The sequence below is a fragment of the Cibotium barometz genome, chromosome 4, assembly GCF_041138505.1.
Source record: "Cibotium barometz isolate CiBa-2024 chromosome 4, ASM4113850v1, whole genome shotgun sequence".
Lineage (NCBI taxonomy): Eukaryota > Viridiplantae > Streptophyta > Polypodiopsida > Cyatheales > Cibotiaceae > Cibotium > Cibotium barometz.
The window spans coordinates 17,631,536-17,646,431 of NC_141049.1; the positions used below are offsets into that span (position 1 = coordinate 17,631,536).

General features: G+C 39.2%; 1 protein-coding gene across 1 annotated transcript; it reads left to right on the forward strand.

The window, feature by feature from the left end:
- Positions 1-11,070: 11,070 nt before the first annotated feature.
- Positions 11,071-13,278, forward strand: LOC147638977 (pentatricopeptide repeat-containing protein At1g03540-like). Its single transcript, XM_086793083.1, has one exon. It carries the CDS (start codon positions 11,071-11,073, stop codon positions 13,276-13,278), a length of 2,208 nt encoding a protein of 735 aa, XP_086649209.1.
- The last annotated feature ends 1,618 nt before the right edge of the window (positions 13,279-14,896 follow it).

Below are 14,896 nucleotides of genomic sequence, written 5' to 3' on the forward strand. Positions count from 1 at the left end.
GCCATTGGTATCGAGTGGGTTTATAAGCTTAAGTATAAAGATGATGGTAGCGTTAAATCGCCTATAAGGCAAGGCTTGTTTTGCAAAGGGTTATGCTCAAGCCAAGGGCATAGATTATGATGGGACCTTTGCAACCACATCTCATATGACTATATGATCACGCGTATTATTACATTGTCAATGTATCATGGGTGGAGTGTAAACTTGTCTTGCAAAGGGTTATGCTCAAGCCAAGGGCATAGATTATGATGGGACCTTTGCAACCACATCTCATATGACTATACGATCAGGTGTATTATTACATTGTCAATGTATCATGGGTGGAGTGTAAACTAGTTGGATATCAAGACTACCTTCTTAAATGGTGACTTTCATGAGGAGGTTTATGTATCTTAGCCTCGTGATTTCTTGAGAAGGGGCAAGAATCTAAAGTATGCAGGTTAAGAAAAGCTTTATGTGGCCTTAAGCAAGCTCCGAAAGCATGGTATGAGAAGATAAATGCATACTTGGTTGTAAATGGTTTTCACAATAGTCAACTAAGAGCACCCTCTATGTAAAGTGTGTAAAAAGGAGTAAAGTTTATTTTTTGGTCATCATTGTATATGTTGATAGCATTTAGCTCATAGGGCCTAACGAGGAGAATATTTTAGCTTTCAAGACTGAATTACATATGTCATTTTAGCCTTTAAGTTCGAATTACATATGTCACTTGAGATGACAGATTTGGGCTCACTGCATTATTATTTGGGCATACAGTTTATGTAGCATGATGATTGTATTGTGATGTTGTAGTTAAAGTACGTATAGAGACTCCTTACATGGTTTGGTCTTGAAGACTATAAGCATGTTGTTACACCAGTAGAGACAGGTGCTAGGCTTAGTCTCTCCAGGATGCATGTGAACCATTTAATGCATCCCTTTATTAGCAACCTCCTAGATACCTCATCTATCTAAGTAATACGAGGCTAGAAATTCTCCCAATTGAGCAAGTTTAAGCACAATACCAAAAGTAAGCATTGGTAGGCTGCTAAACAAGTATTCACATATAAGTATTTAAATACTTATAGGGCACTCAGTCCCTTGGCTTATTCTATGCTAAGGGGGGTGACATTTAGTTGTATGCTTTCAGTGATTCCGATTGGGCCATACATTATGACACTCAAGTGTCCACTAGTGGCTTTTTGGTGATTCATGTATAGCGGCTTAGTAGAACAACTCGTCAGTGTGGTCACTTTGAGCTAAGAAGTTAAGTACAGGGAAGCCTTTACACATCGATTATGGAGTGTGTATGGCTAAGATGCCTTTTGGCAGATCTTGGTGTTGGATAGTACTCCCCCACTTCCATCTTCATTGATAGAGCCAGAGTGCATTAGCCATTGTTTCATGCTCGCACAAAGGATATTAAAGTGCATTATCATTTTGTCAGGGAGAGGCTCATTGTGCATGAGAGATTAGCCTAGCTTATGTCTCTACACACAACAATGTGGCAAATATATTCATGAAGGCTCTCACATGAGAAGTTTTAAGCTTTTTGCACATCTTTGGGCTACGTGTGGAAATTAAAATATCATAGAAATTAGTTTTTGCAAAACATAGAAATCATTCTAGAGAGTGAAGTCGTGAATTCCAATAAAAATTTAATGTTACCAAGTGATCCTAATGCAACCCTAATTCTAATTTGAATTGAAAATGCAACAAAATGATCTATTGAATACAAGAAAAACATCAAATGACAAAGATCAATGGTGATTTTTAGGCTTTTGTTATGGAAAACAAGTAAACTGGCACAAATTTCAAAAAAATACAAACATAATGCTTTCTTCATTGTACTCACGTGTGTGCAGTATATGGCCCTTTACGTGGATTATAACACAAACAATTCAGGCAACTGTAAATTTTGATCCTTCCCACACGTTCTAAAACCGTGAGTTTTACCAAATCCGGGCTAAAATGCCATGGAGGAAATCCCAAGCATTGACACCAAAAATGTTTAACCTTATTGTTGGGGCTTATCTCTCAAGGTGATGGCTCATCCTCCTATTGGTCGGAATCTACTCGTGCTTGCATCCAATTGTCACCCTATTATGGTTACGTATTTACATATTGTTATTCTTACTCACTCACGCAATAGAGGGAAGGTGAAGAGTCACTCTATCACACATGCATGCCAACAATCCCACTCTCAACTTACACATTATCACACTCACACAAGATGAGAGCATCACATGGGAGAATTCAGGTGAGAGTAGAGAAAGAGTAATCTATAATGGGATTGCATCCTTTCTCATTGCTCAAAAATGTATTATATATAAGACCAAGTAGAGAAAGAGTAATCTATAATGGGATTGCATCCTTTCTCATTGCATCCTTTCTCATTGCTCAAAAATGTATTATATATAAGACCAAGTTTCCACATGTGGCCACCCAAGACTAAGTGTCTAGGGTCCCTAAGGCTAAACTACTCATTACAATAGTGGTACGGTAATTAATTGATTTTGTGAGTGAATCTGATCAACGGTAACGTGTGAGACGTGTGGTGTGAGTTTGATTGTGAGTGAATCCGATCAACTCTATGACAGATATGACACGTGTGAAGACATTGTGAGTGAATCAAATGTGGTAGTGAATCCAATTAATTATGTTTCATAAAGTGTGACATTGTGAGTGAGTCCAATGTGGGATTGAATCCAATGAATTATGTTTCACAAAGTGTGAAGACATTATGAGTGAATCCAATGTGGGAGTGAATCCAATTAATTATGTTTCACAAAGTGTGAAGACATTGTGAGTGAATCCAATGTGGGAGTGAATCCGATTAATTATGTGCACATGATGCATGGTAGTTAATCTAGATAATGATTTCCACTTGTCGTTATTATTTTTATGAGTGAATCCAAAGTAATTCTGATATAACACTATGGACTATCTTTGAGTATAGATCATAAATTCGGGACAACAAAGGTGGACATTGGATTGAATTATCCAGTTGTGCACATGTGTGTAAAATAATTAATTTTGTATGGTTTGGCCCATTGTACATATGTTGGGCAAGGTTTATTTTTTATAAGATACTTTAGAAGCATTGGACTATGTTTCAATTTTGTAAAAGCCCAATTTTGTAAAAGCTCTGCTATTATGGCTTCAAGGGCTAAATTTATGAAATATGATTTAAATACTACGTGCAGGAGAGGAGCCACACACGTCGGGAGAGGATTGCACCCAGTCTTGTGTTCTTTGATTTTATGCTCTTGAGTTATGCTATGGTATCTATGGTTTATTTACTTTGTTATTTAATTTGTGGAATATTCAAATCTCCATGTACCAAAGGTCTTGTAACAGTGGTATCAGAGCACCGCAAATTCAAGTATTGAATTTGAGTCATAGAGAATTAAAGAAGAAAAATCAAGAAATTAATTTTTTCCTCAAAGGTTACTGGCTTGGAGCAAATTTGAAGGCTTTCTACAAATTGAAAATTCTTGCACGGGAAGAGGAGAATCTACAAAAAGCCTACAGTAAGGGTACAAGGGCTTTGAACAAAGATAGGATTCATTCAAAAATCCAAAGGGCAAAGGAGAAAAAAGCAAAGAGACCTTTGGGCAAAGATTCAATGGTTTAGGAAATGTTTGGGCCGTCAGATCAAGATTTGGATCAAGGGTTGAGGTTTTAAGCCACTCTTATGCATAAAACCACTTTTCTTGAAGTAAAATCACCCTTGTTCTCTCAAAACCACCTTCATCAATTCTAATCCTCTCCATAATCCATTTGTATGGATAGATGAAATCGACTCTTTGAGGAGGTTATTAGCCTATTTTCATAATTGCTAAGCATACAATATGTTCAGAATCGATAATCAAGGGTGGAGGTGTTCCCATATATTAAATTGAGCAAAAGTGCATATTTGGAGAGGAGAAAAAAATCATGGATTTAAGTTTAATCAAAGGGAGAATTAAAGCCAAAAAATAATTTTTTTCTTCTAATTATTCCTTCTCTCCTCTCCCTCCAATTCAAGCGACGGTGGCGACCATTTAGCACAGGCGGATTTTTGTTTTCTTGGCAGCCACACAGCGATGAGACAATCTTCTTTAGTTGTTTTTTCTTCTCCCTCATAGTTGCATGCTGTAATGGCCATGGATAAGCTTATTAAGTTAGCTTAAGATTTTAATTATAAATTTATAAGCTTATTATTATATAAGCTTTAAAGAAAAAGAGAGTTAGCAAAAAAAAATCTATACCTTCACAATTAAGCATTCACAATTAAGCACTGCAAGGACTCCGACGGTGAAGAAGCAATACTTTTCTTTATTACTATTCAAGTCTAAGCTTAAAATATTTAAAGTTTCAAAGCCTCAAATTATTTCAAGCCTTAATGGTTTACAAAAAGGAGAAAAAGAGGGAGCCTTACAAACACAAAATTCAACAAGTGGGATTTCTTCTTCGATAAATTTTCTACTCATTTGAAGACTTATTCAACGAGTTGTTATTTGGGTTTATTGTCGACATTAAGGAGATATTGGATTATTATTCTTATTGTTCATTGGATGCTATTAGCTTTGAGTGCTTCAACAAGCCTTCTTTTGAACACACGGGAGTCAGATAAGCTTATTATTTTTTCTATTTTACTTCCGCACTTCCATATTATTTTTCTTGGTTCTTCTACAATGGCAACCTATCCTCTACAGCCAGATATCCAAGATTAATTAAATGCACTTCAAGCTCAACTCGCCAATGAGCATAATCAAAGAGAAGAACTTGAGAGAAGAATTTCATGCAAGAAAAGAAGAAGGTCGTCTTTTGGACCTGATTCTTCAAATTCCGAGGGGCATCACATAATGCAATTTAATACAAGCCACTCTTCAAGCACAAGAAATGAAGAAGGAAAGCAAGATTAGCCGCGCAAAGCTTTCACTTTTCAAATTTTTGATGGTAAGAAGGAACTAAAGATCGTATTTTCATGGCTTAGTCAACTTGACAACTATTTTTCTGGGGAAGAATTTTTTGAGAAGGACAAAGTTAAATGTGTTGCCAACCATTTGGTTAAAAGTGCATCTCTATGGTGGAACGCCATCAAGCAAGGACCAAATAGACTAAGGACTTAGAAGGAATTTCAAAAGCTCATCAAAAAAAATTTCCTTCTACCTCAATACAAAGCCAAGGCGCATCAACAATGGAATATGTTATGCCAACTTGATAAAGCCTAAACTATGCAAATATCTGTATATGGAATATGTTATGCCAACTTGATAAAGCCTAAACTATGCAGATATCTGTATGTGGATAAATTTTGGCAAACACTTATCTAGCTTCAAGCCATTGAGAGAGTGCAATTGAAGGACCAAATATAAAAGTTCATAACTGGATTGAAGTCAGCAGTCTCATAAGAGCAGAAGTGAACATGTTCCATCCTCATTCTCTTAACAATGCCATTTTGCGGGCGACAAACTATGAGAAGAAAAATGGATTTTCTAGGGACACTACAGTGGCAAATTCTCACGTTCCTCAATTTCCTCGATCAAACCCTCTTTCCAAACATTTTGAGAAATTTCAACGTAAAAGTGAAGCAGCAAAGGACAATGGTTCACAAGCGACGAATGGAAAGAAGACCAAATCAACAAAGAAGAATAACAATGGAAATCAAAAGCCTTGTGTGATTACATGATATAGATGTGACATTATGCATACAAGTGCCTAGAGAAGAAAATAATCGAGTTGTGATCATGAACATGATTGAAGACAAAGACAACGGTGCGACTAGCCAAATCAAGAGGGTACTCCAAATCATGACGTCTGGTAATTTTCTTTTTCAAAATACTTTTTAGTGTATCTTCAATATATTAAATCCAAAGTTATTGAACTCTTCAAGAGCGTTCCATTGATATGTCACATGAGTTGGTTTTGACAAAAGCGTAAAAGGGTTCACCGTGCCCCCATCTTTTTTATCTTGCAAAATGGGAATTGGGATTTTTCCAAACTCCCTAATTTGGTTAGGCATTCTTGAAGGATTCTATTATGAAGTGGCAATGGGATTTGGTTAGGCATTCCCGAAGGATTATATTATGAAATGGTTTCTCTTGGATGTCCAAGATGACTTCGAGTTCAATTTCCACTTGACTTTGGGCTAGGAGAACCACTTGTTTAGATGTTCAAGTCCATGTATATACCTCTTAAGTAAGCTGACATGAAATACATTGTGAATATATAGGTAAGGGGGTAGCAAAAGTTTGTGTTCTTAACCCCCCACCTTCCTTGTGATTACATATGGCCACAATACCTTGGTGATAGTTTCTTGTGCTTACCCAAGGAAATTGAGTTCCTCTTGGATTGAACTCAAATGAACACCATATTCCCTTCTTTAAACTCCCAGGCCAAACCTCTTTGTATTTGCATACATACTGCTTATGATCTTCTTGAGCTGCCTTGATATCCTTCTTTGGATTTTCATACATACTGCTTATGATGGTCTTGAGCTGCCTTGATATCCTTCTTAATATCTTGTTTCTGTTGGTCCATGCCATCCTACATCTTCTAGTCCATGTCATCGAGCATCTCCTTGGAAATATCTACTCGAATCATAAGGTCTGCCCAGATTGGCAAAGTTAGACAATCTTGTCCATATAAGGCTTTACATGGACTCGTCTCCCAAATGCTTTCATGGTAGGAGGTGTTGTAGGCAAACTCAACTAGATGTAAATAGTTTATCTATCTTCAAGGTTCACATCCACAATAGGCTCAAAGGATGTCTTCTATCACCTGATTTACTCTGTGTGTTCTTTATATGATAAGCAATAGTAAGGTCAAGATATGTACATCCAAGTGTTCTCTGAAGATGTCTTGAATTAATCTATTAAAGGTTATTGGGAAATTGGTTCACCCAAAGAGAATTATGATGATTCATAATGTCCATATCGAATCTTAAAGGTTGTTTTAACTACATCTTGCTCCTTGATTCTAATATGATAGTATCCTAATTTTAAATCAATTTTTGTGAATACTTGAGAACCATGCAAACAATCCAAAAGCTAATCTATCCCAAGGATTGGGTATTTGTTCTTGATGGTGAGTTGGCTCAAACTCCGATAATATATGCATAATCTAAGGGTTTCATCCTTTTTCTTCTTGAAAAGTACAAGAGCTCCCTACGGTGAAACACTGGGTTGAATAAATCCTTGGTCTGGTAATTATCTTAATCATTCCTTGAGTTTAATGGCTTTTGAAACAACTATTTTGTAAGCTCACTTGGCTCTACAGGTTGGGCTCTAGGAATCGATTCTATTTCATGATCTACTTCATGAATTGGAGGCATCTTTTTAAACTACTTTGAGTATACATCCACATATTCACTGTGGTTCATTAAAGTTTTCTTCTTTCCCTATTGGGTTAAGCTTTTCTACATAGATTGATTGCTTCTTTTGGAGTCCTTTGAATAGTTTAGCCGCTTTAACTAGCTGCATTACTAGACATCCATTCTCACCTGTCCCTTCTACCTAATTGCTATGAAGGTTGACAAAAGAGACGATCTCTTTGTGGCAAAAGATATTATCTTGATTCTCCACAAGCCAATCCATTTGAGTCAATCCATTTCTAAAATTCCATCATATAATCCTAAGGGTAAAACTTTGAATTTGCACTCGGTCAGATTCCCACCTATCAAGAGTTGAATTGTCTCTATCTCGTGCGAGAAGTGAGAAGTTTCCCACTAGCTAGCTCCACTTGCATCGGTTTCCCATGCCATTATTCTAAGACTAGTTTATACATGCATCTAGGAGAAATGAAAGAATGAGTGCTTCTAGAATCTATGAGAAGCTTAAATTTCTTACCTTGATAATTTGATGGTGCCTAAATCACTCAAAATTATCTATTCCACCCCTAGTGTTCTATGACTACTTGAATTCGGCCTTTTTCCTCTTCTTCTTCTTACTCGGCAATTGTCATGACCTTAGATGCAGCCAATTGAGAGTAGTGAACCGTACTCCATGCCTTCTCTAAGATTATTTCCCTCTCCGTTAAAAAATCCTAGTTGAGGTTTATGTAGGGCTTCTCATACATCGTGATCAAGTGGCTCATTATCATCAATAAGGTTAGCCTCATTGCAGTTTGTGTGATTCATGATTCCTATCTAGAATCTTTCTCCAAGTTACTTTGCAAAAGTTTGCGATCTTTAAGATAAAAAGGAAAATAAAAGTTTTTATGTCACTATCTAGAGTTTATTTATGTACAAGGAGATTCATCGATCTAGGAGTCCTCAACGTGCTCTTTTATTCTCGTGTGAGCTCTCGCGACTCTCTCACACATAGACCTAATATATTATTTAGTCGAAATGCCACAATAGAGATGTGGTCCATAACTCGACGAGGGGTAGCTAGGAGGTGGTATAAAATAGCCAGAATGCCACGATAGACGTGATCCATAACTCGACGAGGGGTAGCTATCTTGGAAGGTGGTATAAAATAGCTAATGATTCTATAAATGCTTCAATATTTTCTAAAGTCTTGATGCAGAGGCCCATATAGAGACGAAGCTTAGGTACTACTCTGATTCTAAACAAGATTGTGGTCATACATAAATTTTCTCTAAGCATCCTATCCTGTGACTACAATAGGCATTGATAATAGTATGCCACTAGGACCAACGGTGTGAGGAAACTTCTCTAGGACTCTTTATTAAATTATGGTGGTTAATCTAAGCTATTCTCGACTTACCTAATTTATCCAAACCTTAAATTCTCTTATCAGAAACATGTAGCAAATCCAATGGCCATGTTTAACTCCATCTGGTCCATAGATATGGTGTTTTTACTCACACACATGCAATCACAATATCTGAGATTAAGAATTAAGAAACACAATCCATATAAAAGCCATAAAGATGTATCTCTATTACATAACATGTCAATATAAATTGTTCTTCTATATTGAATCCCTCGGTTACTATGGTAAGCCTACCATGGTCTCATCTTGTCAACCGTCAAATACCACCAATGGCCTGCTATGATCATATCTTCCCCATTGTATGATACCCTGGGTTCACCCACCAGTACATGAGAGGACCCTATCATCTCTGAGGCCCATTTAGGAGTGAGGGCTTGGTTACGATCGTACAACTACCTCGCTTATGGTCGGATTCACTTACTACCATGACACTATGGAGGATAGATTCCCCGCCCTGCAACACTCCTTGCCTTTTCTACACAGTCTGCCTACCCCATCCTTCCCATAGACATATCGGAAGCTCACCAAGGAAAAAAATAGGGGCTAATCTTCGCCAACTAGCTATTTTTTGGGGGTTTTTCAACAAAAAAAATCACCCCGTGGGTTCGACTTACATGGAATAACAATCCGCATGATATTGCCACATGTTCCACACTCTCTATCGAGGGGCTCACCTGTTATCACTAGTCAATCTAAAAAAGACATTCATTTTAGAAAATAAAAAATAAAATAAAAATACATGTGAAAATAACAATGCATGATACAATATTTATGACATGGTAATCCCTTTTACTTTAAACCTTCCACTAAAAATCACTCGGTATCTTAAAACATTCACCCAAATTTTGGCCATTTTGAAGGGTTTTAGAAAATATTTGCCCAATTTTAGACATTTTTTGAAAACATTCGCCCCATTTTCTATAATTTTAGATTTATATAGAAGGAATAATTGCCAACCCACCTACACTTACATATTCATGGAGGCATCTTATTTTTTACCCTAAAGCTCACCCACATTCGACCGTGGGGTCAAGGTCCTAATTGACCACCCCATCACATGAGCCACCCCGTGGGTTCGACTTACATGGAATAACAATCCGCATGATATTGCCACATGTTCCACATTCTCTATCGAGGGGCTCACCTGTTATCACTAGTCAATCTAAAAAAGACATTCATTTTAGAAAATAAAAAATAAAATAAAAATACATGTGAAAATAACAATGCATGATACAATATTTATGACATGGTAATCCCTTCTACTTTAAACCTTCCACTAAATCTCAGACTCATTTCACATGAATTTGACCCTTTACCTTAACCTGTATCAAGAGGTTCGATCAATCTCAACATCTATCATAATACTTTATCCAAATCTAGGGTTCTTGTCTGCTCAATATGGTTTTGACCAATGCAATCTAGCAATAGTAATCAATTGAATTTATAACCTTATCCTTCTATAACCCTACTTGATCTTAAAGCTACATAATAGTCATTTTAATGATCTTAAGAATTGTTAGTAACCAACTCAACTAGTCTATAAATGAATCAATTTATTCTAAAGAACATAAGATCTCAGATTTTCCTAGACATCATGGTACCAAAACATACAATTTCCTCCAATTTTCCTACTCTCTCTCTAGATTTTATATTAATTTTCTTTCCAAATATCTAATTTTCCTCTTCTATATGCCTAGCATTATCTTAATTGAACCCTAAACCTTCTCATAATCAATTCTTATGCAAGTATTGATGTGTAATTCTACACATATGCCATCCTCTCTTTGGATTTATACCTAAATTGGGTCTCAATTCGATTCCTTCTAGTTGGAAAACCCTAACCTATGTACATCTAGGTCATTTTATGACACATTTTCTCTCCAATACATCTAATCCAAAGACTAAGTTGTAAGGTACATGTTGAATTTTTGTAGGTAGTTCAAAATGCCCACAAAACTAATACAAGCGCCATGCATAAGACTTTGTTTGTGCTCTCTGCTTGACCATTTGTTTGTGGATAGTACGAGGAAGGCTTAACGATGGACAACCATAAGAGAAACTCCACCACTTCATTTAAGAAATGACTCCTTCGATATATATATATATATAATATCAAGTTACAACACACTATACTATAGTTGTTGACAAAAACCAGTTGTAATTTTACCTGGCCTTGAACTTAAAGGTTCACACTTATAAAATTTTAGGTATAGAACCGGTTTGCTATATGCATTTGCAATATAAACCGTTTGAGCTTGAAGGTCAATGTATGTGACGTCCATGGGCACTGTATGAACCACTTTTGACCTGTCTGCGGATGCGGACACTGCGCACACGGCAAAATGCAGGCTAGGTCTGCTACACCATGGTGGGGTTTATTCTAACCCACAGCGCCAATCGGCCACTTCTATTACGAGCAGCAGCACTAGCGCCAAGAGCAGCAGCACCAGCAATATTACCGAAACAAAGAAGCGAGCGACAACAGGAAACCCATCCTGATCTCTCGGAGATTCTCAGGACGAGCCGAAAGGGGAGTTCTGTGCACCCAAATTTCTGCTTCAACGATGATGATTATGGTGATGGTCATAATGATGATGATGATGATGCACCACATCCACAGCAGGATGCTTCTTCTTCTTGTAGACACGGTGGGGTTTTACATCATGGTGTTGATGATGAGCTCCTTCAGACTTTGTCCGAGAAAGGGCAGATTGAAATGGCGCTGGATGTCCTTTCCTGCACGCATACAGCCCCCTCTCACAATACATATATGGCCCTCCTCAAGGCTTGCAACAAGAGCAAGGCCCTGGCTCAAGCCAAGCGAGTCCATGCTCATCTCACCCGACATAAAACCCGCCTGACTGGCTTGTTGGGTGGCTACTTGGTGATGACTCTTGCAAAATGTGGCGCCATCAAAGATGCATGCCACATATCTGCCGCATTGCCTCACCGTACCGTCTTCTCCTGGACGGCCATCATCTCTGCCTATGCCGACTGCGGCCACGGGCAAGAAGCACTTACAATGCATCAATGCATGCTAGAGGATGGTGTGGAGCCGAACCATTACACCTTTGTCAGCCTCTTCAAAGCTTGTGGCAACATACCAGACCTTGAACAGGGCAAGAAACTACATTTGGATGCCCGTAGAAAAGGCTGCATATCGGATGCCTTTGTTGGCAACACCCTTGTGAGTATGTATGGCAAGTGTGGGGCTGTTGTGGAAGCAGAGGATGTGTTCCATGCATTGAGCCAATATAATATCGTGTCATGGACTGCAATGCTATCAGCATATGTTGAACAGGGTCAAGGAGGGAAGGCTTTACAGTTATATAGACAAATGCAAGAGGAAGGTGTGAGTCCAGATCAGCACACCCTTGTCTTTGCCCTTCAGGCATGTGGCACCCTTTCACAGAAAGAAGAAGCTCTTGTTGTGGATGGTCAATCAACCAAAATGTTGTGTTTAGAAATTGGGCGGTCGTTACATGCTTATATCCGCAGGAAAGGCTTCACATCAAATGTCTTTGTTGGTACTGCTCTGTTAAAAATGTATTGCAAGTGCGGGGCTATTGCAGAAGCAGAGGATGTGTTCCTAGCATTGTCACAACGTGACATCGTGACATGGAATGCGATGCTCTCAGCTTATCTTGAGCACAGCCAAGGAGAGAAGGTTTTACGACTGTGCACATACATTCAAATGGAGCATGTGGCTGTTGATGCCACTACGCTTATCTGTTTCCTGCAAGCTTCTATTGAAGCCAGTAGTTTGGAGATATGTAAAGCGCTTCATTTTGACATTGTCCATGCAGGGTATGATGATATCCTTCCGGTGGCGGCCACCCTAATTCATGCATATGGGAGCTGTGCTAGCATGGTAGATGCACAGGCAGTCTTTAACAAACTTTCCAAGCCTGATATTGTTGCATGGAATGCATGCATTGCTGGTCATGCTGGAGAAGGAAATTTTGCAGCATGCCTGAACATGTTTGAGAAACTGAAACAGACACGCATTAAACCTGATGCAGTGACATTTATTTTAGTACTCTTAGCTTGTAGTCATACTGGCCTTGTTGCCAAAGGCCTTGAGTACTTTGAATCCATGAGTAGGGATTTTGGGGTATCTCCAGACTTGAAGCATTATGGCATCATGGTTGACCTCCTTGGCCATTCAGGGGACTTCAAGAGCTTAGAAAACATATTAAGGAGCATGCCGATGCAGGCTGATTTGACCATCTGGTTATGCTTGCTGGGTACATGTTGTACACATGGCAATTTGGAGCTGGCAAAATGTGCATTTAATCATGCAGTGAATCTGCAGCCCAAGCAAGCTACTGCATATATTTTGATGTCAAAGATCTATGCTGATGCTGGGCTGCAGGAGTGTGCAGCTGAGGTGGAAGAGTGTAGAGAGAAAGAAGGTGCGTGGCGGAAGCTGGGTGACGATTGGATTGAACATGAGCAGGACATGCATTCATTCATCAGTGATCACACGCATCCACAAGGAAAGCATGCAAATAAGCTGCTACATCAGATAAGCAGGAGGCTATCTTTTATGCACAAAGCATATTGTGGGTAATGTTGCATAAGAGGCAAAGGAATGGTTCTCGTGTGGCGATTTAGAGAAGTTGGCCATAGCTCTTGGCCTGTTAAACGCACTATTGGGTAATCTGATTTGTTCATGAAAAAGAACATGTGTGCGTAGAGATGTCCTTATGTGTGGATTCAGAAACAGCTCTGTGCCCTGGCCCAGTATGCTGCCTTAGCCCACCTCGCCACCAAGGAACGACCGTTACCATCAGCAGGGATCCATCCAGGCTGTCTGTTGTCAATGCTGTCTTGTCACATGGGCAGAGGATGTTGTGTAGCCAGCATAAGTTGGGCCCAGGCAAGCCCATGCTTTGACTAAGCTGGCAGGGAGGGGGGCTTGTCATATGCCCCAGGTTGACACTTCTATTGAAAAGGCACAGAGATTGATGCAATCAAAGTTCAACGTCCCATGGATGGCAAATGCTCAAGTCACTTTTGAGTCCTCAAAGTGCCTCTTAGTACAGATGGTTTTTTTGCCCATTGTGGCCTTGGTTAGCAGTGGGGGCATGGTAATTTACAGAAAGAATTTGGCAGTGCTCACAATCACGATCTTCGGCAATTAGAAAAAAGCATTGAGCGCGAAGCATCGCCAACCATTCCCTTCTTCTTTTCTTCTTTCTTGCTCCTCGTCCTGGTCCTCCTCTCTCCTCCTCGTGCTTCAATTCCTTCCTTTTTTCCTCCTCCTCCTCTTCCTCTTTAACACCAAGTAAAATCAAGTGTGAGCCCTAGTCTTTCATTAATTCCTTGTAAGCATTTTGCTGGTCCCATAAGTCTATGAATTAATCACGGAAGCCTTGATGCTACCAAAATCCTTACATACCCTTCATTACATCTGTTGTGCTATCATGAGAGCATATTTTTGGAAGGAATTATCTTCCTGTTGTATACTCGGTTCAGCATCCTTTATAAGGACCTGTTCCATTTATCATGTGTATCTATTTTTGCATGACCCCTAATGGCTCCTTTTGCTAGCTAAATTCTTATAGTTACTCAAGGAAAGCTCTGATTTCAATTAAATCGGTGATGGCACGGAAGCGGTAAAGCTGTCTACGCCTTTATAGGGTGCCACACTTCCACACACGCATGCAAACACACCAGAACACCAGACCAAAGAGCATAAACGACTTGTATTTCAGATCTGGCTGTCACAACTTGTACCCAAACAAACAAAGAAACAAAAGAACTCTCTGGCATCACCAAACACCAGCCACAGCTAATCAAGAGAATTTACAACTCTGGCCTGAGTCTCCAGAAGAGGCAGAAATCCACAAAAAAACCACACACACCCTCTCTCTCTGGCTCACTGTGCCTGCAGACCACCAGCCCATGTATCTTCGTTGCTATCATCAGGGTGCTTCACTCATCCACCTTCACTTCACTGTGTTCACGGCTCACACCAGCCCAGGCTTTTCCTCTGTAGCTAACACCTTCAGTCCCTTTCTTTGGTTACCAGCTGTCATCAGCTTCACAGCAACAAACCCAACTTTCTCTCCTTCTCTTGTCAGTGGCTGCGTCAACATCAAAAAAAACAAAATTCCCACCTATCACCTACGCCAGTCGCCACAAGGCCCCACGTTTTTTATCTCCAGCCAGGCCTTTTCACATCG